The sequence below is a fragment of the Amphibalanus amphitrite genome, unplaced genomic scaffold, assembly GCF_019059575.1.
Source record: "Amphibalanus amphitrite isolate SeventyFive unplaced genomic scaffold, NRLGWU_Aamphi_draft 000061F_arrow, whole genome shotgun sequence".
Taxonomy (NCBI): Eukaryota; Metazoa; Arthropoda; class Thecostraca; order Balanomorpha; family Balanidae; genus Amphibalanus; species Amphibalanus amphitrite.
Window position 1 is genome coordinate 94,616 of NW_024881557.1, and position 25,434 is coordinate 120,049.

General features: G+C 49.4%; 2 protein-coding genes and 1 non-coding gene across 13 annotated transcripts; 1 reads left to right on the forward strand and 2 right to left on the reverse strand.

Moving 5' to 3' along the window:
• The first annotated feature begins 353 nt into the window (after nt 1-353).
• On the forward strand, nt 354-17,736 carry LOC122378520 (GATOR complex protein MIOS-A-like). 9 transcript variants are annotated; one of them, XM_043359652.1, is made up of 18 exons: nt 354-379; nt 3,607-3,830; nt 4,187-4,372; nt 4,591-4,724; nt 5,013-5,169; nt 5,750-5,776; nt 6,824-6,899; nt 7,195-7,317; nt 7,661-7,860; nt 8,088-8,259; nt 8,612-8,770; nt 9,156-9,441; nt 11,076-11,228; nt 11,555-11,693; nt 14,374-14,503; nt 15,477-15,579; nt 15,922-16,023; nt 16,289-17,736. In XM_043359652.1, exons 2-18 carry the CDS (start codon nt 3,725-3,727, stop codon nt 16,562-16,564), a joined length of 2,529 nt encoding a protein of 842 aa, XP_043215587.1. In that variant the 5' UTR covers nt 354-379; nt 3,607-3,724; the 3' UTR covers nt 16,565-17,736. The 9 variants fall into 9 exon arrangements, with proteins under 9 accessions (XP_043215587.1, XP_043215590.1, XP_043215586.1 ...); XM_043359651.1 differs by having other exon boundaries at nt 373-477; XM_043359650.1 differs by having other exon boundaries at nt 376-427.
• Nucleotides 14,940-15,011, reverse strand: Trnag-ucc. Its single transcript has one exon. It is a non-coding gene; the product is annotated as a tRNA-Gly (tRNA).
• A 395-nt stretch (nt 17,737-18,131) lies between the features above and the next one.
• LOC122378521 (protein RER1-like) lies at nt 18,132-25,264 on the reverse strand. Of its 3 annotated transcripts, XM_043359658.1 has the most exons (7): nt 23,693-23,786; nt 23,611-23,649; nt 23,207-23,324; nt 22,833-22,937; nt 20,123-20,228; nt 19,697-19,911; nt 18,132-19,450 (listed from the first exon to the last, which is right to left on the reverse strand). In XM_043359658.1, exons 3-7 carry the CDS (start codon nt 23,282-23,284, stop codon nt 19,370-19,372), a joined length of 585 nt encoding a protein of 194 aa, XP_043215593.1. In that variant the 5' UTR covers nt 23,285-23,324; nt 23,611-23,649; nt 23,693-23,786; the 3' UTR covers nt 18,132-19,369. The 3 variants fall into 3 exon arrangements, with proteins under 3 accessions (XP_043215593.1, XP_043215591.1, XP_043215592.1); XM_043359656.1 differs by lacking the exons at nt 23,611-23,649; nt 23,693-23,786 and adding an exon at nt 25,110-25,264; XM_043359657.1 differs by lacking the exons at nt 23,611-23,649; nt 23,693-23,786 and adding an exon at nt 25,194-25,248.
• Nucleotides 25,265-25,434: the final 170 nt, after the last annotated feature.

A 25,434-nucleotide genomic window follows, 5' to 3' on the forward strand; every position in this document is an offset into this window, starting at 1 on the left:
AAAGTTTCTTTAAAATTAGGACGTCAAAAGAATTAAAAATTTCAACTTTTCATAAAACACCAAAAATTAGTGACAGAAAAGGTGTAGCGTCGACAAATATCTGTTCAGCGATTGCGAAAAAGTAGTAGACGTTGCCAGGCAACTTGTTTTTATCAAGATATTTGCTTTGATTTCCAACATATTTGTTGATTGAATTTCGAATTTGACATAGAAATTGCTTTAAATTTTCATTTTAACGATGAAAGCTATATTTATACGATAAATAATACAAAAAATCACTTAAATTTGTAGGCTTGTTGCTAGGCAATTGGCGTTTCACTTTTGGGACGTATTCTCTGATCGGCATAAAGAACATTGCGATTTTGCCAACACGTTATGCGTAGGTTCCGCTTAAAGCCTCATGTTACAATATTTAAGCCGAGCATAGGTTTAGCTATAGCCCTTTGAATATTTTTTTTAAATTACCTTGAAAACCGGGTAGGTGTAAAAATGTTACTGATATCTACTTGCACTAAACTTTGTTGAAGAGCTCTCAAATTATCGGTTTCATCAGCCCCTCCGACCGCCATTATCCAACCAGTAGGTATAACGCCTTTTGGGGCGACTAACGGAGCGAGCGAGGGGGTGAGCCTTGCACGTGCGAAATTGCGAGGGAGTACCTCCAACTGAGTTGTCCACGGCACTCTACTAACCGGTCTCTAGCGATGCGCCAAATTTGAGCACAATCGGCGCAGCCGTTCTCGAGATCTGGAAGCGGCACCCTGCACGTGCGCACGTGCAGAATGGGTCCCAATTGACTTGTGTACGGCACCCTACTGACTGGTCCCAAACCGTGTACCAAATTTGAGCGCCATCGGTCCAGCCGTTCTCCAGATCTGGAAACGACCCCTGCATGTGCGCACGTGCAGCAGCACCCCAACTCTAGCACATGGATATGCATTGCCTAGTGGGTGCCTACCTACATGCCAACTTTCAGCGTAATCGGCCAAGTAGTTAACGAGATATTGCAACTACTACAAAACTGACACCTCTTCGTTTTGCACGTGGCACGTGCATAAGGGGTCACCCACATCCACATGCATCAGGAATAGTCCAATACAGAATACTTGGTAGAAGGAATTAAGCTACCCTATAAAAATTGCAGCATGCAAATCGGTCAAGTGGTTGCTGAGATATAAGCGTCGCAAAATCGTGACCACGGCCGGACGGCCTGCCGGCCGCTCATACTCAGAAATTTCTGTTATTCTACGTAAGACTCCGCTCGCTTCGCTCGCTCCGTAACAAATAAAAATGCATCAAGATCCTCCATGTTTGCAGTATCAGTATCAAACAACAATCCAGACTGGAAAATTCATGTTACTGTCAATGGCGTAACGGGGGGATTGCCTACCTAGTACGTACCTTACCTTACCTCACCTTAATTTGATCGGAATTTAGAGGCCACTTGGCCTGTAGGGAACCGTTCTCATCGAGCTCGTGACCTTTTGGACTTTTCTAGCTCCTCTGGTACCATGTACCTGATGTTTGCCCAGTGGGCATCCAATCGTGATTTGAACTGCTCGATATTGCACCGCAATTTCGGCACAGAATAGAGTCCAGTGTGCTCAAACTTTGCCAAACTTTTGGTGCACAGATATACAAATAAATTTTGGCTCAAATGGACGATTTTAGGAATTTTGGCACAAAACGAGACCTAACCTAAGCTTGCTTCACTCTAGACTGGAAAAATACATGTTATGCTGAAGCTGGCCAGCGTAGTGGCAGGATTTTGTTGAAAATTTCAGCAGACGTCCGGCGTAACATTGCATACTCCAAATTCAGCGAATGGCAACGCCTGAATTTTCAGGCGCAGGGCAAGGTGGCCGCCAAATTGTTTGGTGAAAGACGGTCACTGATTTAGTCGGTATGCTGGTCAATCTACATAGCAGCAGATTCGCCGTGCAGGCGGCTCTGGAGAGGTGTCGGGATGAGACATCCCCGCCCCGGTTGTCGTTGCTCGAACTGGCAAGCTGCCCTGAGGCCTGAGTCTTCTCAGCGGAGGAGCGGCCGTCCAGGTGAGGCCTGAACCCTCGGCGTGGAGATAGGTAATAGGTATAGAAGACCTTGTTGAACATCGCCGAGCGTTGTTAAGTAATACTGCAGTGGGTTCCTGCCCACTGCGATATATAGGAGGATGGGAGCGTGGACGACCTGGCGAAACAAGCGGCCACCCTACCCTCAAACGCCCGTTCGCTGACCAGGGTGGTTCATTGTGCGTCCTCGCATCAATGGCGCGACAATTGGTCTGTGTCACTGTTCAAGCCAGTCCTCGGGAGCACGCCGCTGCTCCCTATCCCCGGAGAGGAGCGAGAGGACGCCGTTTCGGTGCACCAGATGAGGGCGGGCCACTGGGACCGCTCGCTCCAGTACATATACCGAATCGGCTGTCTCCACTACGCGGCGTGCCAGCAGTGCCCAGACAAGCGGTGCCATGCGGCGCTCTGCGCCATGTGTCGAGAAGAGGCTGATGTGCCGGAGCACGTGCTGCTCCGCTGCCCGGCCGTCGCTGGCTCCCGCCAGCCTCAAATACGCCGCTCCGTCGATTTTTGTGGCTCCGGAACTTCCGGCTCCGGCCTTGTTTCACGGCACGGCGTTGATAATGAGTGTGCTAAGCGTATTGAGGTATTGGGTTTCACTTATTCCGGACGCTCAAACATGGGAGGGCGTCCAAGGCCCCGGAACGCTCTGTCTGGTTGATATAGCCGTGATCGGAGAATGTGCACATGTTACGTAAAAGTGGCTTAATTTTGGCACAAATAGGCACCCAATTTTCGGCACAGATCATGCAGAAATATCAGCGCAAAATCGCTTGCGCCTAATTTCGGCGCAAGATGGTCTCGCAGGCATCCGGCGAAGTGTATGGATGTTTTTTAGTCTGGACTTCACAGTAAAACTACATTCAAATCATAAACCAGAGTCGATGAAGAGTACGTGATGTTCATCCCGAGGCCACCTGGTGCCAACAAGCCGCTTAGGTTGACATTTGTGACAGCCCTTGGACGGTTGGAACCTGTAAGAATCTGTATCTGTGTCTGTAAGAATCAGAATATGTATCTTTAAGAATCTTGGTTGGAACTAAGGTGCGGACTGGGCTGGTTGATCTTCGGGCCCCTAACCATGGAACTTGTGTCTGGACTCTGGAGTGGGCCGTACCCGGCCAGTGAGGCGACTCAGACTGGCATTTGGAACTGTCTTTCAGTGGGGTTTCACAGGGCTTGGGAAGACCGATCGGCATGCCGGAGGGACCTGCCCAATGTGCATGGCCTGTAACGTTGGCGGAGACAGGCATACAGGTAGAGGACGAAGCGTGCGACCTGGACCAGATTTTGCAATCAAAGAAATACAAGACGGAGCTCTTTTCATGTAGAGGAGAGTCGGGCAATGCGGCCACTCTAACGATTGTTACGATGCTGACGCTTGATTTTTAAACTTGGAAAAATTATTTATACATATACCAATGTGATCCCAAAAACAAAAACCATAATGAGCCTACGGAATACTAAAGCACTACAACATGCTATCCTAAGAAGGTATATCAAATTGTAACCTACCTGTGTCTATTTTCAGGTGGTAATGAAGCTCTAAGGTCAACCATTTGCGTCTGGTCTCAAGCTTGTTTTACTAATTCGCTTACTTCTGTCTCTGAACTCCAATTGCAATCCAGTTCTGTCTCCTAAGTCTAACAATGAGGGTCCAATGGATTCCACACAAGGAGGACATGTTCCTCTCGTGGGGAAATGAGATCTCCTTACACAGAGTTGACGCGGACAAAAGTCATCCTGTCGCAGATGGTGGGTGATGTGTTGTGATATTATGAGCTAGGCACAGTGTGCGCTGCAAGCATGTACGTTTTGTCATTGAATTTAAGGCTTCGTTCGTAATTTTGGAATGCAAACCATGCACTTGATTTCAAAAAAGCATGAACAAAGTTACATGAAAGATTTGGATTTGAAGTTTCACTTATCATCTCGTTTTTTATCTTTTCTCAGACTTCTATTTGTCGTACATTATCCATTATTATACTTGAATGTGAGAACCGTACACTATTATGCTTGTTCTCCCATCTAACATTGGAATCTAACTCTCCAAGAGTCACAGCTTCATCTGTCTATCTCACCTTCCTCCCCCCCCCCCCCATCCACATCAGGCTCGCACTGCTGTCGGAAGGTGGAGCTGGTGGCCACATACAGCGAGCTCAAGTACATCCGCTGTCTGGCCACCTGTCCGTACTCCAGCTCGCCAATGCTGCTCGCCGTCGGCCTCACGAGCGGGGCCGTCTCGCTCGCCGCCATCAGCCAAAACTACATGGACCTGAATGTGCTCAACAACTTTGGTAGGTGTGGTGATCAGACTATCGTAGTCAACACACGTTTTACTCATTTTGTGCCTAAGCAGCGTGTTCAGAAGGTGCAATAGCGCAGCAGTTTCTGTTAAATTTTGTGCAAACTCGGCTAGGCCGACTTTTCCTATTTTGATGCTTTCAGTTTTCACCTTTGTCATCATTGCTACCACATCAAGCTCTTACGAATCCGTATCTCTCGGTCTCGCCAGTTCCGAAACACGAGCGTCAGTGTAACGCAGTGGCCTGGGAACGCAATGGCTCCAACCTGCTGGCCGTCGGGCTGGACAAGCACAGAAACGACAGCTCCATCTTCGTGTGGGACGCCACCGGCGCTCCGGGCCAGGTGCGGTGACACTCGGGTCACGGACTGGGGGCTGGGAGCGTCACTCGTGGGGGCAGAGTCGAGGGTATCACGAATATGTAGACGGAGTTTGAGGTACCATTATTGCCGTATAATGAAGCGTGTTTAGAATGCCGCAGGCGTCGGATTCTTTCAGCTTCGAATTTGAATATGGTTTAGGAACAAATAATTTGTTTTCGTAGGCAAATGTGCTTCAGTACAAGCCAAATTTAAGAACATTCATCTCCATCAGCTGTTCACAATTCTTGTCACGACCCTATGTTGCGGCAGCTGTCGTCATCTCGGCTGGGTATGGAGCCGGCCAAGCCCTACCTGGAGATCGGAAACTCTGAGTCGACTTCGTCCCTGGCCTGGTTCAAGCAGCCCAAGGTGCTGGTGGCAGGCATGAACAACCGCACACTGAAGGTGTTCGACCTGCGCGTCAGAGGTACGTCACACGTCCTGACGTCAGGTCTTTTCCTGATTTGACGTGGTGTGATACGAAATACTGTCGAATGCCTGGTTCTAACTACGATTTAATTCCTTATGGTTTTGCCATTATTGTTCTTGATTTGTTCAAGATGTGTTTGCAGTCTTGTGTCGTCCGGTGCGGTCGTAGTTAGTTTTTGTTCTGTGTGGTGGTTTTCGGTCCCCGTGTGAGAGAGGTGTTTTGGATTCGCGGTATTTCATAACTCCATGGCTTGAGTGGAGGTCAAATGGAGGTGGTTTCTAATTAATTATGCGTGTTACATCCTGCCCATCTGTCGTTCAAGCATTCTATCAAACATCGTTTTTAACTGTCTTCCCATAATTGTGGTGATGGTGCTCAACTTACAAAGCTCGTGGAATGGGGAGCTCAAACTGTCGGCGTGTCGGCCCGCTCCCACTGTGCCCCCCCCCCCCGCGTTTACATGTACCCTGTCTGTGTGCGGGAGTGTGTGAACCGTCAGCCAGCGGCGTGGTTCACCTGCATGGCGTGTGAAGTGTGTGTGAGTGACGCTGACTAACGCTCTCTCTCGCCACCTCAGCCACCGACCGGACCGGCTTGGCCAGGTGTAAGTGAGAGCGCCTCGCTCCCCGCCTACCCTGCGCAGCCACCCGGCCCGCCTCCCCCTTTGTCCGTTTGTTCAGCATGTGCCGCCGTCGCCGCCGGCTTCCCCTTCGACGGCCCGCTAGTTTGCTGCTTCCAGCCCGACCCGCGGCGTGTTGAGCTGTGTTCCGCGGCGGCCTCTGTAGGTGCTCAGTTGTAGCCCGTCGTCCGCTTCACGCGTGCCAGCGAGTTCCGTAGCGGCCTGCAGCTGACTGGCGGCGGCCTGTATTTGTGCCGCTGGCTGTGAGTGTAGCTGCTTGGCCGGCCTGTAGAGTCGGCCTGTCCGCCAGGGTAGCTCAGTTGCCGCGTGTGGTGTCAATGCCGCCACCTGCCTTCACTGTGAGAAATGTCACCACCACCAGCAACGCATCCCTCCGTGGTTTTGTTGAGAAGTTTATTGGCATGCTAGGGGACTTCACGCACAAGTTGTATGACTTGAGAATCGTAATGGATTTTACGTTGACTCTAAATAATTTTCCTACATTTTACAGATGTTAACGGGATTCTTAGGGATTATCGAGTTTGTTTATTTATTTTATCGACCTAGCGACTTCATTTCATTGTATTGGCAGGCATCGCTTATGTCATATTTGGGGGCCCTATTACTAATGCTAGTTGAAATAATCTGGCTGAGTTCATGCTTCGCTCGGAGTTCAGATTTTGCAGGTATCCGAGATGGCGCTTTTAGTTGTACCTCTCGTGCAGCGATGTGCGTTTTGTGTTGTTTGCTCTGTTTTGTCTCTGCTTCACTAATGACTTACATTCGTTCGAACTTATTCATCCCGAAAAAAATGCTTTGCAAATATAGTTTATAAGCGGCTCTAACGACTTATGTAAAAGCTCATGGACAAAGCCGATGAATTGAGAATCATGTGATAGTTTTTACTTCCCTTATTTCGTTTCGCCTCATTCTATATCATGCCTTATTTGACTGTGATGAGTCTTTGCTCACTCTCGCCTGCTGCCGTTGCCATGACTACCCGTGTGTGACTGACGCCTTCTGTGCTGCCAGATCCGGTGAAACCGCAGATGAGTGCTGCCACCCGACTGGTGTACGGCCTGTGTGTCGACCCCTATCTGGATGACAGGTAAGAAACACGGCCAGTTTGGCGCAGCGCACTATTTGTAACCGTCTGCTTATATGGTCTCAACTTCTCTTGGATATTTATATATTCTTGGAACTGTAAAATTTTTACTTGAATGGCACAGTCACCATGTAAGCATATGACTTTTTAAAACTACTCGTTGATTTCGATGTTTTTAGACACCTTCAATAGTGTTTGATCACGTATGGGTTTCCAGTAAGTCCAATCGGATATAGCTGTATTAACTTCTCGATCTGACCTGACCTGACGTGACCTGACCCGTACTGGCACTTGGCAGGCTGGCAACATTCGCTGAGAACCAAGTGGCCATCTGGGACCGTCGGAACTTCGAGAAGCCGGTGATTACCCTCACAGACGCCCGTACTAAGGCCATCTTCGGCATAGGATGGTCACCCACACGGTAAGTGAAGCCGGGGACGGAGGACTGTGGGTTGTGCTGCAAGGTACAGGTGGTTCAGTTGGTTCTAAAGCAGCTCAGCTGCTCATGCTAGGTGTGATAAAGGTTGTGTAGACTTTTTGCAGTGTAGGTATGTGGAATCGAGCCACGGATTGGGGCAATTCGTATGTGAAACCGCAGTGCAAGGCTTACATAGTTGTTTCTCTTGCGCAGAAGCTGTTGTCTATCAACGAGAAGTTATATTTAATGATGTCATGTGCTTTAGTGTACGTGTTCTATGCGTGTTCTGATTGTCCTATCGTCCAATATGCTAACTCTCACCCGTGCTCTTCCCTCCTACCTCCAGCCAAGACCTTCTGTCCTCTCTGGGGAAGGACTCTGGCCTGCTGAAGCTGCACGACATCAACCACTACTGCGTCAATAACGACGAGATCGAGCCGACGGTGGCTGAGCGCTACGTGGAGGGGTGCGGCGGCATCGGCCCGCTGGCCGACCTCTCGTGGCACCCGACCGACGAGAACCGCATCGTCGTCTCGTCGGCGTCCGGTGAGACGGCGGGGAGGGACTGGGGAGGGCTAGGTCTGCTCTGCTCAGCATATTATGATAGTTCATCAGTCTTGACTGTCTAATGATCAGGAGATAATAATGAATATGTATAATAAATATGAAATAATAATGTCTTATCATAGTATGTAGTATTTCCGAAAACTCATGTTTGTTTTCATACTACTCTTCTTTCCTTTAGTAAGCTTCACTCTATTTACCTCCCGCAGGTAAACTGAGCGACTTCACAATATTCGAACGGATTACGATGAACTGGTCGCCGGGATTTTCGTTCATCTGGTCGAACGGAGGCCGGAGGCTGAACCTGGTCAGTGACGAGAGTGACACTTATGATCAGCTCGAGGACATCTCGGTGGTGATGCGCGACCGAGCCCTCAAAGGGTGAGTGTGCGGGAACCACACTGGGGTCGGATGTGTTTGGGCTCTCAAAATACTGATCATTTTGATTGAGTTGAACGCACTAAACTTTAGAGCAGCAGCAACTGGTTTCGAAGATTGTGAACTGAGATGCTTGAAATAGGCTAGTTTCATTTGCGCTTATTAAGGGGTTTTTACACATCACTGTTATGCCTGCATTTCTGAACTGCCATTCAGGCTTATGGTAAGAAATCCTAGTGAAAACAAGTGTTACCTTTCCCAAAATTTGTCAGATCCGTCATTCTAATTAGGCAGCCTCAGTTATGGCGCCGATATATTGTCATTTGACGTCTATCATCTTTTCCATTCCGTTCAGTTACGGAGTGACGGACCGGCTGAGCGATAACGCCGCGCTGGCTGGAGACGACCGGCTCAAGAACGTGTGGCTGTGGATGGCGTACAGTCAGCAGCTGCAGGCCCGGGCGGCGGAGGAGGGCAGCGCAGCCGCCGGCGCCGGCGCGTTCCAGGGCGTCAGGTGGGAGACCAATCAGGAAGAGCGATCACTGGCGCGGGGATCGAGGGATTAGTGGTGGGCTAGAGTAGTAGGGGATGGCTTAGATGACAGTTCGATATGCTATCAGCTACGGCTATGATTGGGCGAATTTTGCTCGTGTGTGAACTATCTCATCGAGGAGATTGTTGCGGTACATGATGAGCAGGTTATGAGCATCGTTAATTGTGTGCGTTGATTTCCCACGCTGATGGAGGGGCACAATTATAACTACATTCACCACATGAGGCTGACGGCACATTGACACGAGTGAGTTGTGACCGTGCAGTCTAACCCTGACCTGTCACTGGCTGTACCCCTCTGCCCCTTACTCAGTACCCCCGCACCCTTCCCCGTCCCTCCACGGCAGGTCTGTACTAGCCGGTGACGGCAGCACGCCGGTCAAATCCACCATCGAACTGCGCAGCTGGATCGGAGTGGAGCGCGTGGCCAAGTGCAAGGTGTTCCGCAGTGCGAGCCGAGACCGGGCGCTGCAGCTGTGCGGCTGGGCCACCGACGAGCTCGCCCAGAACACCCTGCTGGACGCGCTCGAGAAGGAGGGTAACCACGCGCGCGCAGCCGCCGTGGCCGTGTTTCAGCTCACACTGCGGAGAGCCATCCAGATCCTGAGGAGGTCCCAGGACCCGCAGCTCAAGGTAAGGTGGCGCAGCACAGTGATGCAAATGGGGTCCACGAGTGGCCATAAATACCGAAAAGGCCCAAATTTCAAGTTCACCTAATCGAATAAATCGTAATATGGCCAGTCAGGCAAATGTTTGGGGTGTCTGAAAAATATAATTTTCATATTTTTGTCAAAACCGGCCTCGTGTATGATTGTCAGAAGTCGTGACATTTTCTATGTCGTAAAATGACTGTCAGATACTCGCAAGTTCAAAGGCCGCTAGCGTGCGTTCATTTCGTACAAATGACAAAAATCATACATGGCAATGATCCCCAAAGTCTGCTGCTTCTAAATATGCAGGGTCACAAAAAGCCGTATCGTTTTTGGTTTGGCGTTGACCTAACTATTTGTCATCATGTTGCAATCGCAGTTTTTTACTTAAAAATATTTGCTTTCGTTTCACCTACAGCAGTTTGCACAGTGTGTGCCCTTTAGTGCACCATACCATAGCACTCCCTAATCATTTCTGAGCCGCACTGTGAAAGAATTAAGGCGCTAGCACAGGGCTAACCGGCGCTACTAAAGTTTTCGTCCGTTGCGGTCGGGTGCCATGGTGGGCGGGCGGCCACAGCGGGGGTTCGCCGGTGCATCCCTCTCCTGTTCCAAAACGAAGTGTCCTAGCGCCTCGCAACAAAAACCAACGGATTGCCCTTGACAAGATCTCGCGAGTGAGCATATTACTTTTGACTTAAGGTCAATATTTGACCTACTTATAGTAGGTCAAAGTCAAACGTCTGTCGAAATTGCAATCCGCGGTGAAAGCAATCCGCCCCGACCGCGGCACCCGACCGCGCCGGACAAAAACTTCAATAGCGCCGGTCTGCCCTGTGCTAGCGCCTTAATTCTTTCACGGTGTGGATCAGAAATGATTAGGGAATGCTATGGTATGGTGTACTAACGGGCACACACTGTGTTAGCTGCTGTAGGTGAAACGAAAGCAAATATTTTTCACTAAAAAATTGTTAATGCAACATGATGACAGATGATTAAATCACCGCCAGACCAAAAGAGATACAGCTTTTTGTGACCCAGCATGAGAAGCAACAGGGTTTAGGGATCATTGCCATGTATAATGTTTGTAGTTTGTATAAAATGAACGCACGCTAGCGGCGTTCGAACTTGCAAGTATCTGATAGTCATTTTACGACATAGAAAATGTCACGACTTCTGACAATCATATACGAGGCCGGTTTTGACAAAAACATGAAAGCTATGTGATTTCAGATGCACCAAACATTTCTTTGGTTAGCCATATCGCGATTTACTCGGTTTGGTAAACTTGACTTTTTGGTATTTATGGCCACTCGTGAACCCCATTTGCATCACTTTGCGCAGAGGGGAATGTGGTGATGTTGCGAAATGCGGTAGGGTTGAAGTAACGTTTATAATTTATTTTGAGGTGTAATTTGACCGGCATCTGACGTCGACTGGCATTAGCTGCAAACTCGTTGGTGATCGCAAAATTAAAACAGGAAAAGCAAGCATACAAGGTGACACAGGTGTTCTGTGTATAAAATTGCAGACCTCCAAACATTACATCATTTGCCCATAGAATACGCAGCGTACCTATCTCGTTCCCTCAATTAACTTTCTCCAATCCGTCTGCAGGTGGTAGCCATGGCCCTGTCGGGTTTCACCAACGAGAAGAAGGCGCTGTGGCACGAGATCAGCGCCGAGCTGCGGCCATCGCTCACCGATCCGTACATCCGGGCCATCTTCTCCTTCCTGACCGCCGAGGCAGACGACTACGATGGCGTGCTGGTCAGTGGACGGCGGAGGGGCTCAGCTGGGGAAGGGGGGATCTGAATTTGGTTTGCAGTTTACTCATATCAGATGGTCTTCGGCCGGTGTTTTGGAGTAAGATTGTGGATGCGTTTGCTTTAAACACAATTTGAATTTGTTTGAATCAACTAGTCAGCTTATCATATCAACAGATATCGAATTACAGCTTATCCGCTGCGCTACGCGCCCAGGGTCGGTCTGTATTTTTATTCACTTCTTGACATTAACGTTTCTCCCACCCCTCCGCCGCAGCCTCCCAGCGCCCCTCTCGGTTTCTCACTCCCGCCTCTGCCTTCCGTCCACAGAAGGAGTACGATATAACCGTCCACGACCGTGTGGCGTTCGCCTGCCGTTTTCTGCCCGATGACAAGCTGCACAGCTGCCTGAACCACATCACACAGACGCTGAAAAACGAGGCCAACCTACAGGCCATCCTGCTCACCGGTATGTTGGTGGCGCCGAACGGTGGTTTCGGGATGTGAGCGTATAGCGAGAAGGCGCTAGTCTAGACAGGCTAGTTGGAGATAGCCCAGTAGTCTGATCACGAACACTCATATTCAGTAGCACTGGGTGAAAGCAGAGATGAGGTTGGCAAAGCCTATTCTGAATTATTTTACTTTTTATGGCACGGGTTTTATGAACACAAATTAGGCACATTTCGGAGATCATGAGCGCTGCCGTCCAATTAAGCCAAAACACCGTATGGGCCATTTTTTCCGAAATATGGTTTTTGATACCAGGACAATCCATTTTTGACGCTGCGTTTAGCTGTACCATTTATAGTTTTGTATCAAAATTATATTTTTTATTATATCCGATAAGGTATTATGGCTTTTGTGGATAAACCATGTTTTAGCTACTTGGTGCCAACAAAATGCCGTAATGAGTGTGATTGTGAAATTAACCAGTTGTTTCAAGTCGTCAACTCATGCCAAAACACCGTATCACAGCGATGTGGTCTTTTGGCCTTGGCGGACGCTGAACCTATGCCACTCTCATGCCACCGTTTCACGTGCGATGCGGTCTTCTGGCTTTGAGTTCGGACGAGGTTTCCGACAAAACCAGTGACAAAAACACCGTATTGACTGATATGCGGTATTTTGGCATCGGTTGATGTCTGTAACTCTCGATCACCTTGAGATGCGCTCTTATGACACAAATGATTCAACGTGTTTAGGAAATAAGCTATCCAATATGGAGTTCATGACAAAATTGACGGCGATTATAATAACGACACAATTTTTAGAGGAATAATATTTAAAGATGTAAGCCGTTAGAGCAATACCTGCCAGACTGTCGCGTGGGCGAAGTGGCTCAGATCGAGGCTGCTTTGAATGCAGCAAACAGGCGGTCCACCTCACTTCAGGCAAGGAAGCCAGTGGCGAATATCGAGGAGAGGCCGATCGTGAGTAGGTTGACGACGGGGTGACGGCGACGGTGTCAGTATGATGAAAGAGGTGATGATACATAAGATTAGGTCTGGCCATGCTCCTCCGTCCCTGGGTTACGGGTCTTACTCTTCAACTGAACAGTGTGGCAATGCCTGAGAACACCCGCAGCGCCCGAAAGGACTGTTATGTGGTGTCCATTTGCATCATCTGGAAGATGTAGCCGGGCGTTTAACAGCTGGTATTTACTTTTTGCTTGCAACTTGGGTCTTTCACACAGTCCAAAAGTGGACGCTGATGAATGCTGTTCAGTGTGCAATCGAACCACTTCACAATCCAGACTGACGCTAAAGTCGATCTAACATGAAAACACCGGCATGAACGCCGATGTCGTAGCCATACCCAAAACTGAAATCATTTGGTTTCGGAGCCTATGAAGGCGGCCGGTGAACGCTTGAATATGCCTGGAACTCAGACTTTCCTATAACTAGAAGATGGCAAAACCTCCGTTGCTTCATTTAACTATTTTTAGCACCGTCTTCTTATTGTAGCAAATTTGTAGAAAAGCCCGATGTAGGCGCATCAAACGTTCGCCCCCCTCGGCCGCTGCCTTCAGTCTCCGACTCTCCGATATCAAACACATTCTGCTCTCCCCTTTGTAGACTGTGTGAAAGTCCCAAGTTTTAAGCAAAAAAGTGATTCAGCCACGTCCAGATACCTCCACCCGTTCCACGTCCGGCTACACCCTTCGTCCCAGACGATGCAAACGGACACCACATAACAGTCCTTTCGGGCGCTGCGGGTGTTCTCAGGCATTGCCACACTGTTCAGTTGAAGAGTAAGACCCGTAACCCAGGGACGGAGGAGCATGGCCAGACCTAATCTTATGTATCATCACCTCTTTCATCATACTGACACCGTCGCCGTCACCCCGTCGTCAACCTACTCACGATCGGCCTCTCCTCGATATTCGCCACTGGCTTCCTTGCCTGAAGTGAGGTGGACCGCCTGTTTGCTGCATTCAAAGCAGCCTCGATCTGAGCCACTTCGCCCACGCGACAGTCTGGCAGGTATTGCTGAAATGCCTTAGACCGTAAAACATTCCCCTAATTATTCGTGAATTTTGTCGCGAACTCCATATAGACCCGTCTATTTCCTACACATGATGCAGCATCGATGATTCCGAATGCTGGCAATTGTCGATGGATCATTCCATCATGTAAATTGTATGCTTCAACTTTACCGTAACTTGGAGGTCATCCAAGCCAAAACGCCGCATTGGGGCATAAAACGCGATACGGTGTTTTTGCTTCGCGAAAAGACACAAAACTTACATACAAACCAAGCCAAAACACCATATCGAATGCTAAGTAAAATGATAATGATTATTATGAAATTTGAATATATGTATCAATTCCGCAAGATCAGACAATTCTAATGGTATTTTTCCTATCATGGAATGTTGATTCCTTCACATAGAAATCACACCTCAAAGTAAGAAAGCTTAAAATCGTTCTCCTGTAAAATTTGAAAAACCTGGGATACGGTGTTTTGGCTTTGGACGGCAGAGCGACCTGAAGAGATTTTGCTGCTAGCACGTGGTGGAATGGGCCTCCAGGCATCGCCTGCTTTTCTTAGATTGTTGATTTCCGGGCTTGGGCATAATTATAAAATACAAATGCTTTCCCTATTTAAAGCTCACCAGACCTGCCTCACCCGCTGTGTGTCACCACCAGGCGTGGCTGACGAGGGTCTGGAGCTGCTGCAGAACTACATCAACGTCAGCGGTGACGTCCAGACGGCGGCGCTGATCGCCTCGTACGCCGGCCAGGCGGCCGAGAGGCGCGTCAGCGTCTGGATCGACAGGTGAGGCTGGCCAAAATCTGGCTGCCCCAGGTCCTCAGGTCCAGGTACCCCCTTACATACACCTCGCCCATTGTGTAAAGGCTAACGTCCCCACATCGGCCGGGCGCCTGAGGCGTTTATTTTTCTCGAGCAAAACAGCTTACCCATTATGTTGAGCTAATAATATGAAGTGACCTGTTCCAACTTCCGAGTCGAAAGCCACTTGGGTACCTCGTCATGGAGACATCCTTCCACCTCGAGTAGTGGTTTCACAGAACCTAGGAGCATCACAGATGGTCAAGTTGCATCGTGTTTATGATGTGTGTTATGGCCATAGCCTGGTGCCAGCATTGTGCTTTGGTGCAGCCTAACCTGTGCTCACGAACTGCGGGACTGACAAACGCAAAGGAAGGCAAGCGATAAAATGCCGCAGTTGATTCTCATGGGGTCAAAGAAGTGCGATGGCCGGGAATCGAACTCGGGTCAACTGCTTGGAAGGCAGCTATGCTCACCACTATACCACCATCGCCTGTGGCAGATTGTGACAACTTAGTGACCGAGGTGGTTGGTCAGGTTTTCCTTACATTCGGGGCGGGCGAAACACCCTACCTGTTGTTTCGCTCATAGACAGTGAGCTCGGCCATAGAAGCCTCGACTGCGCCTACATCCAATGCTCCACTCGTATGTGCCTGATTGTCCCTCCTTAATCTGCACCGCTGCTATGTGAGTCGGCTGGCCATCATTTGTGTATGTCTGATCCCTCAGCTACCGGTCGCTGTAGGGCCTGTGGCGGCTTGTGGAACCGTTGTTGTGGAGGCATTGCTGATTGCTCAGCTGTTAGTATGTCAGGCGGTCATTCTTTGTCTTTGTTTCTGCTCCCCGCAGCTACCGCTCGCTATTGGACCTCTGGCGACTGTGGAACCAGAATTCGGTATCTAATTGTCTGCCTATGTCAGGTGATAATTCATTGTTTCTTTGTTTCTGCTCCCCGCAGCTACCGCTCGCTATTGGACCTGTGGCGGCTGTGGAACCAGCGGGCGCGGTTCGATGTCCGTGTTCTCAGTCAGACCGCCGGCGTGCAGCAGTACCCCAAACAGGCGAGTACACCGGCTAATAGTGCCAGAAAAGAGCATGTCCGTGAAGTCGGCGTCGACGTCAGTGACTTCTTGAGCGACGAAATCCGATTTGCTCAAAATTGCGTATGAGGTCAATAGAACACGAGGATCACAACTAACGGACGTGGAGGTAGGTACAGTCAGGTCGGCGGCAGCGCGCCAGAATCAGGAAGAACGGTTAGGTAGCTAGGTAGAGATTGGCAGCTCTTTATTGAATGGCTGGGTAACTGACTGGTGATATGAGTTATGGCTGAAGGCCAGTGAACTTCTTGCTGCGTCGGTGTTCGAGTTCGAGTGCATGACGGGTGTTTCTATCTGCCGCAGTCGGTGGTAACGTGCAACTTCTGCAACAAGAGCGTGTCTGCGTACATCGACGATATGCGACGCAGGCGGCAGATGGCACGAACTGGAGCCAACTCAGTCAAGGTGATATTTCTAGGGGAGGTCGCAGGCCGCTCTCTAAGGTCAGGTGACCAGGTTTACTTATAAGAATGAATCTTTAACTGATGATCCGTCTCGCAGTCGTGTGATAGGGTTGTCTGTCGTTCAAGCAATACAAAGAATATTTAGTTTGCTTTGTGCTCACGATGACGTCTTGTTTTTCGTTCTCTCTTGTTCCCTTCTTGTTCCCTCCGTTCTGGAGCCGTTTTCTCTACGCATTGCTCACTCGCCTGTCCCTTTCCGCCCGCAGCCGATGTGCTGCCCGCACTGCCGTAAGGCGCTGCCGCGCTGCGCGCTCTGTATGATCCAGCTGGGCACGCCGGCCTCCAGCTGGGGCGCCGCCGGCCAGGGCTCGGCCGACTTCGACTCGTGGTTCACCTGGTGCCAGACGTGCCGGCACGGCGGGCACGCCGCCCACATGGGCGCATGGTTCGAGGAGTACGCCGAGTGTCCGGTCACCGGCTGTCCGTGCAAGTGTATGAGTCTGGACTCGGTCAGTCGTGTACTGCCGGTGACCAACAGCTGAGGGTTGCTGCTCTGTAGAGACTGAGAGGGGTGAGCTCTGTGAGGTGCGTGTTCGGAGCGGTGGCAGAGAGAAAGAGAGGGGAGAAAGTGAGAGGGTGGGGAGGGCACAGGCTGTGGATTCATCGGGAGTTAAACGAATGCGAGCGAGACGATATTCGATAGGGAAAAGGTACACTCAGGGGAGCAGTCGACGAGCGAGCGATAAACAACGAGCCTAGCAGTGAATCAGACGTGAACGATTTTCAGTGCCGCTGTGAGGATAATCCAGAAGGTATTTTCTGCTGGCTGCTGCGACTTCGCGTCGGACAAACTTTATCATGGCGCTGTGGTCACGAAGCGGGATATTGTGCAATGCTTTGTGTAATGTCCCATAGAGCTGTTGTTTGGGCTGTCATCGATGTAATACGTGCTTGCTGGGCTGAATATCGGGGTGCGGGTTGATTTGTGGTTCGGCCAGTGCTGCCGTATGACGATATTCATACGTCTAATTACTGTAGCGTGCGTTACAATGAGTCGAGAGCTGGTAAATCGAGCGTGCCTCGTTTGTAGCTTGTGTGTTGCAGTGTCTCGTCGCCGCACTGACGATGGTTCGCGATGTTCGTTTTATGCTGTTGCGCAGCGTCGCGCTGGGTGACTCCGGGGGCACAGCCATGTCCTATATTGGAACCTAAGTCGGCTCAAGACATGAGATCTCTGGGTCCCCGGCGGCCCAGCCGGCTGGCAGGGCTCGCCAGCTCAGCATTTTCACGTAGAACATGTGCGTAGAACCCTCAGGATGATTTTGAGCTTCATCTCATGGTGGGGTTCACCAACGTGTGAACGACGCGAGCTTTTCATTTCGGGTGTTCTGTTGTCAACTATGTTGCATTGCATATTTTGTACCAATGTTAAACCAGCACGAATCTGCCGAGCCCTACGTTTGATTTTGCAAAGATGTTGGAGCTTAGGAATATTTAATGTATTTAGGGCTGAATTTTCTGTTTGCTTGTCGTCGTTACGTTCCCAGTGAAGCATGTCGTAGATTAACAAATTATGTTTCTCGGAAAACTGAAGCCACTCACTCGTCGTTGTGAGCTTGTCTTATTATTTATATATTTTGTATCTGCATTTTGTATATCGGGTTTGCCATGTAGCAACAAGGGTTTGCCAAATATATGAATCAATTCAACATTATATATTGCATGTGCCTCGCCATTTTCTCAGTTTGTGTCCGCTATCCGACTGTAATTAATTACAACACGTCAAACTCGAGCAGGGGAGCACGAACAAGACATTGGGTAACGCTATGAACGCCATAAGTTCATGCAGCTGAGTTGTTTCATTCCAAAGTGCACCTTCCATTGCAGCGCTATTAACGATCACACGCCTACGACGCGGTCAGTAATAGCCCATCGTTGACAGCTCGAGATTGCCCGACATAACGACCGCTGTCGCCTGTCCATCGCGTGTATCGCGCAAACCTCTGGTAATGAATCGATCCATCCTTGGCGCCCTCGTTCGTCCATACTCCCCTAGCCTGATGAATACCGGCATCGCGCCGCCATACCACCAGCAACGAGAACACTCGATGGTCAAACAGGTTCGTCGGCATGTATTGCCTCGCCTATCGAGCCTCCAGGGCTCTGTGTGGATTGGTGCATACTGCATAGTGATATGCATGGCTGGTAGGTGACCTCTGGATGAAATAAACGTGTTCATGTGCGTATGTCGTACACAACTGTCAGTGCGTGTTCATAAAACGAACCACTGTGCCACGCTCCGACTCCACAGCTCGAATAAAATAAACATGCGCACTAACCATCCGAATGCTGAATGCACATGCGCGGATAAAACAGGAAACGATGCCTGGATCTCCGGTTCGATAGCAATGTTGACAGATTGACCTGAACCAGGCCATTTCAGTGATTCTACCGAAACAAAATCAATCACAGAGAAAAATAACCTGCGGGAATACTTATCTCATACGCAAACAAACACATACACGCATGGACAGTTGACTGTATCGGCGAGTCCGTATTGCACGCGAGGGATGGTCACGGACACAAAACACGAAACAGTCGACAGACGCTTTGGGAACCACGCCACATTCATATCCAGAACACAGACCTGCCGCTCGCGTGACCACGCATCACATTCTGTCCACGGTGGCGTGCATTAAGGCTCACAGGCACGCCTCCTCACGTCACCCATGGAGAAAATGGGTGTCACATAATCACTGAGTGCGAGTGCTGAGTGGATAAGTGGTTCATTTCACCACGCCCGACCCATCAATGGCACTTGAGCGACACCTTGTCCGCAGTTTCCAGTAACAAATACTGCCGTAACACCCGTGAGTGGACTCATGAGTCGCATACGCAACATCAAAGGTGCTGCTTCGCCTTCGACAAGTCGTCTTTCACTGAGGTCGATCGTTAACGTTCACATGCCACGTCACTGATGTGTGCGCGCCACATCGCTAACGTGAAGTAACAACACGTCAGATCCACTGACGTCAGGATACCACGTCATCCGGGGTGGCTGACGTGTGGATGAATCACGTCCCGTGTATCGTCATCGTCCAGTCGCCGCCACTCCAGCACATATAGCGTCTAGCCGGCAGACCCACACCATTGCTGTAGTTTTAGCGTATGTAGCCCACGCAGTGTTGCGACATAGAGTATGTGCCATGGCACGCTCTCGTCACAAGTACCGTTTCGGCAGTGAGAGTCGGCACCGGCCGAGTAGTGTCCGCTCTGACGGCCGGCGGTTATATCATGCCCGCTCGGGTGACGGGCGGTTACATCGCTTCTATTCCGCCGGCGGGCGGTTATATAGTGTCCGTTGTGGGCGCCGCTGCGTACTTGGGTTTCCCCCACGAGAACGGCAGGTAGTTGTACCGCAACATGTGCTGCCGGAGAAAACGTAGCGTCAACATCGGTGGACGGGTGATTCATATCGATTTCACATGAATAAATCTGGTACACGGTGCAGTTCGCGTGTCACAAAACATTTAACACGACGATGAATAGAAATATGATTTACGTTCGCTCACTTGCAAGTAAGTAAAAGATTAAAAATCCCAGCATAACAATGGATCGATGTCCTCACTGCATAGGTGTATTGATCCCGCAACATGCAGAAACAGCGGGCGTACCTTGATTTGCCGCTTCATGGTGATACAGAAGAGCGTGATGAAATACATGACCAGGATAGGCCAGAAGACGGGGATGTTGAAGACCTGGAAGGCGGTGAAGCAGAACGCGATGGTGGTCGCCTTCATAACGCTGTACCAGAACTTGAACTCGGGTAGTCGCCGCTCGAACGGTCGGAACTCGTCGGTAGACCGCGTTGGAAGTGCCGGGCCATCCTCTGGTAGAGCGGTGGACAAAGCGAACAATGTAGGTACAAGTCGACAGAACATACGAACTGCACATGACATATCTACCCACTACATAAGGGAGCATAAAAGCAAGCGACTGTACCTACTGCAGTAGTTGTCACAACAACCGAATAAATGACGTTAAAAAACGCTAAGTATTGCTATTGCCATCACCAAAGTAGGTATCTAAAAGTATCTTACCGTCATCGTACATCATGGCCAGTCCCGGGTCGATTTTCGGCGACAGGAACGCCAGCAGCAGGTTTAGATGATAAATCGCCAGGGCATAGGTGACTACATACCACCCCTGTAACAGGAAATATTGGGCTGTAACAAGCCGGTGACACATTTGTCAGTATAAGCGCTGCTGCTCTTCCTGTCATAGAAATTATGTATTACTGTGTGACGGCCATTTTGGCCGCCCTCGTCGGAGCCGAGGTCCGCATGAGTTGATGGCGGCACAGTCGGTAGAGGAGAAGTGCGAGAATGTAGGTATTTACAAAAGCATGGGTTTTATGGATGACGGGACGCCATTCCCGTGTCGTTATGCCCTCCAGATACCCAAGCAGTTAAAAAGGAGAAGATGTTTGGGGCCTCCATCGGGAGTGGGAGTGTTTTCTTCACATATCTTCCCTCCCCAACAAGCCGACAAAAGGAGTCGACCAATCAGCAATCACGGTCCTAAACTGCATTAATTCACAGATCACACTGCACGACCGCTAGCGCCACCGCCGCTGCTGCTGTTCTCAGATTTGGTTCTCTCGTCATCATAGTCGTCGTCGTTATCGTCGCCGCGATGTTCAGCCATTGTCGACGGAGGCGCCAGACACCGCTGCGGAGTGCCGGTAGATCGCCGCGACGGTTTGGCCACTGTCAACGAGGCGCTTGCTGCCGCCACACAGCACGGAAGATGTTCTATATACCCTGGCACGGATACCAGAAGACGTCAGCATAGCGGAAGTTGGTGAAACAAACAGTGAGGGTGCTCGAGGCCTCGTTGTTGGTCGACAACGCGTTGATGGCGAATATATTCTGCTCAATGCTCCGCCATGTTGATGGCGGCTGGCGGGGGCGACGACAGTGGCTAGACGAATTGGCGAAGAACAGCATAGCACGACGTGCAGACGGAGCGACAGCGACGGCAGGCGGCCAGGTGGGTCAGCCAGACGGTGGCGGTGTACCCAGGCCATGGCACCTGCTGATAGGTGCCGCTGTAGTCAGTGATGGAGTCCGCTGTTGTAGTGTGCTAAGGAAGATGTACGAGATGTGCTCATCGGCCAGTATTTATCGAAAACAAATACCTTATCACCAGGAACACTTGCTGCATCATTCTCCCTTCGCTCTCATGATGTCACTCATAATTCGGATATTCAGAGCAAACACACGCTGCCCCGGCACGGCCTCCAGCTTCGCACCAACTCACTGGTCGAAACGGCGAAACGCCTATTGGGATTGGACAGTTTGGCGACCGCATCAACCGCTTTAATTAAAGTATACCGGTTTATACCGGCTAAAATAAATAAAAGCCGCTGGCTGGCATAAGTTTAATGTCAGCCGGCTAAAATCCAACGCTAAATTTTAAGCAAGGAACCCACCTGTAGCCAAATATCTTCACCACCGCTGGTACGGATGGTGGGACGGCCCCTTCGGCAGCCCTCGTCGGAGCCGGGGTCCGAAGGTGTTGTTGGCAGCACAGTCGAGAGAGGAGGGGTGAGATAATGTATTTACCAAACCAGTAAATAAAACGCCTTTTGGGGCGACCAACGGAGCGAGCGAGAGGGAGGGCCTTGCACGTGCGAAATTGCGAGGGGTACCTCCAACTAACAATTGCACTGCACCCTACTAACCGGTCCCTAGCCATGTGCCAAATTTCAGCGCAATCGGCCTAGCTGTTCTCGAGATCTGGAAGCGGCACCCTGCACGTGCGCACGTGCAAAATGGGTCCCAACTGATTTTTGCACGGCACACCGGTCCTAACCGGTCCCTAACCATGTACCAAATTTCACCACAATCGGTTCAGCTGTTCTCGAGATCTGGAATCGACCCCTGCACGTGCGCACGTGCAGCAGCACCCCAACTGTGGCACATGGATATGCATTGCCTAGTGGGTGCCTACCTACATGCCAACTTTCAGCGCAATCGGCCCAGTAGTTACCGAGATATTGCAATCGTTACAAAACTGAAACCTCTTCGTTTTGCACGTGGCACGTGCTTAAGGGGTCACCCACATGCATTGGGTATAGTCCAATACTTGGTAGAAGGAATGAAGCTAAGCTACCCTACAAAAATTACCGCATGTAAATCGGTCCAGTGGTTGCTGAGATATAAGCCTCACAAAAGCGTCTGCACGGCCGGCCGGCCGGCCGCTCATACTCAGAAATTTCCGTTAACCTACGAAAAACTACGCACGCTTCGCTCGCTCCGTAATCATGGATTTTTATGTTGGGTGTCGGGACGCTGACACGTGACCAGAAGGGCAGCCGGCCAGAGGGCCGGCGGTCCCGTGTCACTAAACGCCCCAGACACCCAGACATATACAAAAAAGGGGACCAGACATTTGGGGCCTCAATAGGGAGTAGGGGACTCGTTTTGTTCACTACACTACTGTACCTACCTATCTTGAGGCATACTTACTCTCCAGCACACCTGCCTAAGATGTCATACATGTCAACAGACGATGAGACTATGTCAAGAAAACTTGACAGGAAATAAGAAAAACAGGCGCATTCCGAGCTCTATCTATTGACAGCCAGCCCAGCCCCAGCAGCCCATGTCTACTTTAGTCTAAGAGAAGTGAGAACTACTGAATTCTAACACATTAATTCACCCAAGATGGGTAGGGGATGCATCCATTCATAGCACAGATAACTGCACCACCAACATGCACCTATGACAAACAGACCATTCGTACCTGACCGACGATGATGCGCGCCATGAAGAGGATGTTGTAAATGATTGCGATCACCCAGCGCCATTTGACGTGAGGTGTGACATCATCCAGCAGCTTCTGGTACCTCTGCAAATTGAAGCAGGTCAGCTGTGGCAAAATCTTGTGAAAAAGATGGAGGGCATGACAAGCAGAACAACATGACAACAAGTTCCTTTACCATTAATTCATTTATATAACTTACTAATTCCTATTCATAATGACCACAGACCAAGAACTTAGCAATCAAAGACATGATAAGAACATTGAATATGTCATGAATTTTGTAAAGGCTAGCACAATCAGCAGTCAGCACTCGCCTCCCAATATTTCCTGCAGTTGACTCAATGCATACATACCTGGCCAATCCTGGTGCAAGTTTTGCTGACTGGTCCAGGTTGGCCAACAGGATCCTCACTGACTTCAATGTTGTCCATCTTAACTTCTGCCAGAGTTGTTCAGCGACTTTCTTGGACTCTAAAACATAAAATTATTGAGTGAAATATTAGACAATAAATGCTAAGAAAATGTTGATCCTTACACTGGAGATAAGATGGCAGAGCAAAAGAGAACCAAAACACCTTACGACAAACCACACCACATGGCACTGTGAGAAAAGATATCACAGTCAGGGCACAAAATATTCAGCTGTGTTTTCGGCCTCTTACTGCAGCCGCCGGAATTCTGTTTCCAATCCAGTAATACTGTTATCTGTAATTGATGAAATCTATGTAGAAATGGTGTATAACCAAGCCAGGCTCACCTTGTCGAACAGATCAAGAATCAAGATGATAATAAACACTGCGCGCCCTAACTCTTCAACAACATCAACAGATAATAAACACAGGTCCAGAGAGTACTGCGCTGAGTAGAAAATGACAAAGAAGCAATTATTTGACTGTAGCAGCAATCTCAACTCGTGTATTTCAATTTAGAGGGCCCTGTATTTTCGGCGTACTTCGGCGTAAATCGACGGTTTTCTCTATCCCTCTATCGCAGACGGCTCCGGAGCAGTCGCGAAAAACCCGTCAGGGGGTGGCACCAACCCCCCTCGGCCGGCGAGGGTTAAATGTCTTCGGGAGTTAAACATCTTAAATATCACTCATCTTGTCTCGTGTTCGTCTCAGGGTATTTAAGTCATGTTCAGTGAACCTGATTGTGACTCTCCCACGGCGGGAACAGTTCACCGATCGAGAGTGAGGTTATGGATTGTCGGATCCCCTAGTTCAGATAACGTATGCTATCGTTTGCGTATTGACCGTTGTGATTCCTGTATTTCCGGCGTGTGGTTTGCGAGCGGACGCTGGCAATCGGTCCCGCGTGGCCTGGTATCTGCCCGATCCCATCGGCCGTGCTTGCACCACGCCTGTTGAAGGCCCCGTCAGGCGTCAGTCACCGGCTGGGCACATACTGCTGATCAGAGACGGGCAACAAAATAAAGGTTACGTTATGGAACATGCCAGTGAGTTTGTGAGTCAGGAGATTTTGTGATAGCGAACGCTGGTGCTCGGTCCCGCATGGCCTGCTGATGTCTATTGTCTGCCCGATCCCGTCGACCGTGCCAACAACCGTCTGTAGACAGTAGTCACTGGAAGACAGCCACACACACACGCCAGCCCCCCCCCCCCCTCGACGAAAAGTGCGTGGCTACAGCCTGCAGCCATCAGTAAGCCTTGAAAATTTTTGGCGCATGAAGCATGGCTTGGTAAAATAATTTTGGCGCATAAACCATTGCGCCGAAATTTCGGCGCATCACCTCCGCCGAGAACTTCAGCGTAGTGGAGGCATTTTTTCCAGTCGGGACCTAACCTAATCTCACAGTGCGGCCAAATTGGTGATTTTGCGGGGAAAGTCACCCCCAATGAAAAGTATAATGACATCCTCAGAAATTTTAAAATTACATCATCACGACGCTTTTGCTGTGAAAGCATACCTAGTGTAGGAATACAGATTAAAAATGTTCCAATGTACGATTCGCACCGTCATACTCGTGCTGTCGCGCTTGCAATGTTGTTTTTTTACATCTTTAATGACAATATTTGGAGTTTTTTTTTTACTTTCCACCAGAGCTTGACGTCAAGTATAGTTTTTCCACATTACTTGTAAAAACTGCACCTAAAATGAGGCTGAAGGCGATTTTTTAAATAGGGACATCTTCATACGACTTTTTTATACATCCTCCCCCTAACGCTAAACCAATTTGGCCACACTGTAATCTCAATCTATCTCAACAACGACTCAAGCAAATTCAACTCAACATACCCTGAGCAAGGGGTCATCTAAAGTATACGGCCAGGATTCAAGCAAATTATCTGACAAGTCACGAAGGATTAAATCACCAATAACTTTTAATGAAGAATGCAAGGCCATAGAATGACTCTTATGATGCACAGCAGACACGTCATTAGTTGTTTAATGTCGCAGCTGCGCCATTTTTGAATACCTTGAATGAAGTCATCGAAACGTAAAATATTATGTTCATTAAAAAACAGGCCATTTAAATATTTCAAAGGAATAATTGGAAAAAATAGATCATATCATGTAAGAATTTTTATCCATAGCTATTATCAGAATGCTTTTAAAGTGA

What these genes read in the sequence shown, in the direction of transcription:
- LOC122378520 (XM_043359648.1), top strand. Translation starts at nt 3,725, where the DNA reads ATGAGGGTCCAATGGATTCCACACAAGGAGGACATGTTCCTCTCGTGG. An exon ending in GTCAGCGTCTGGATCGACAG is followed by an intron (nt 14,504 to 15,476) that starts GTGAGGCTGGCC and finishes TGCTCCCCGCAG; the next exon opens with CTACCGCTCGCTATTGGACC. An exon ending in CTGGAGCCAACTCAGTCAAG is followed by an intron (nt 16,024 to 16,288) that starts GTGATATTTCTA and finishes TTCCGCCCGCAG; the next exon opens with CCGATGTGCTGCCCGCACTG.
- LOC122378521 (XM_043359656.1), bottom strand. Translation starts at nt 23,284, where the DNA reads ATGGACAACATTGAAGTCAGTGAGGATCCTGTTGGCCAACCTGGACCA. An exon ending in CGCGCATCATCGTCGGTCAG is followed by an intron (nt 20,229 to 22,832) that starts GTACGAATGGTC and finishes TTCCTGTTACAG; the next exon opens with GGGTGGTATGTAGTCACCTA. An exon ending in CCATGAAGCGGCAAATCAAG is followed by an intron (nt 19,451 to 19,696) that starts GTACGCCCGCTG and finishes TTTCTCCGGCAG; the next exon opens with CACATGTTGCGGTACAACTA.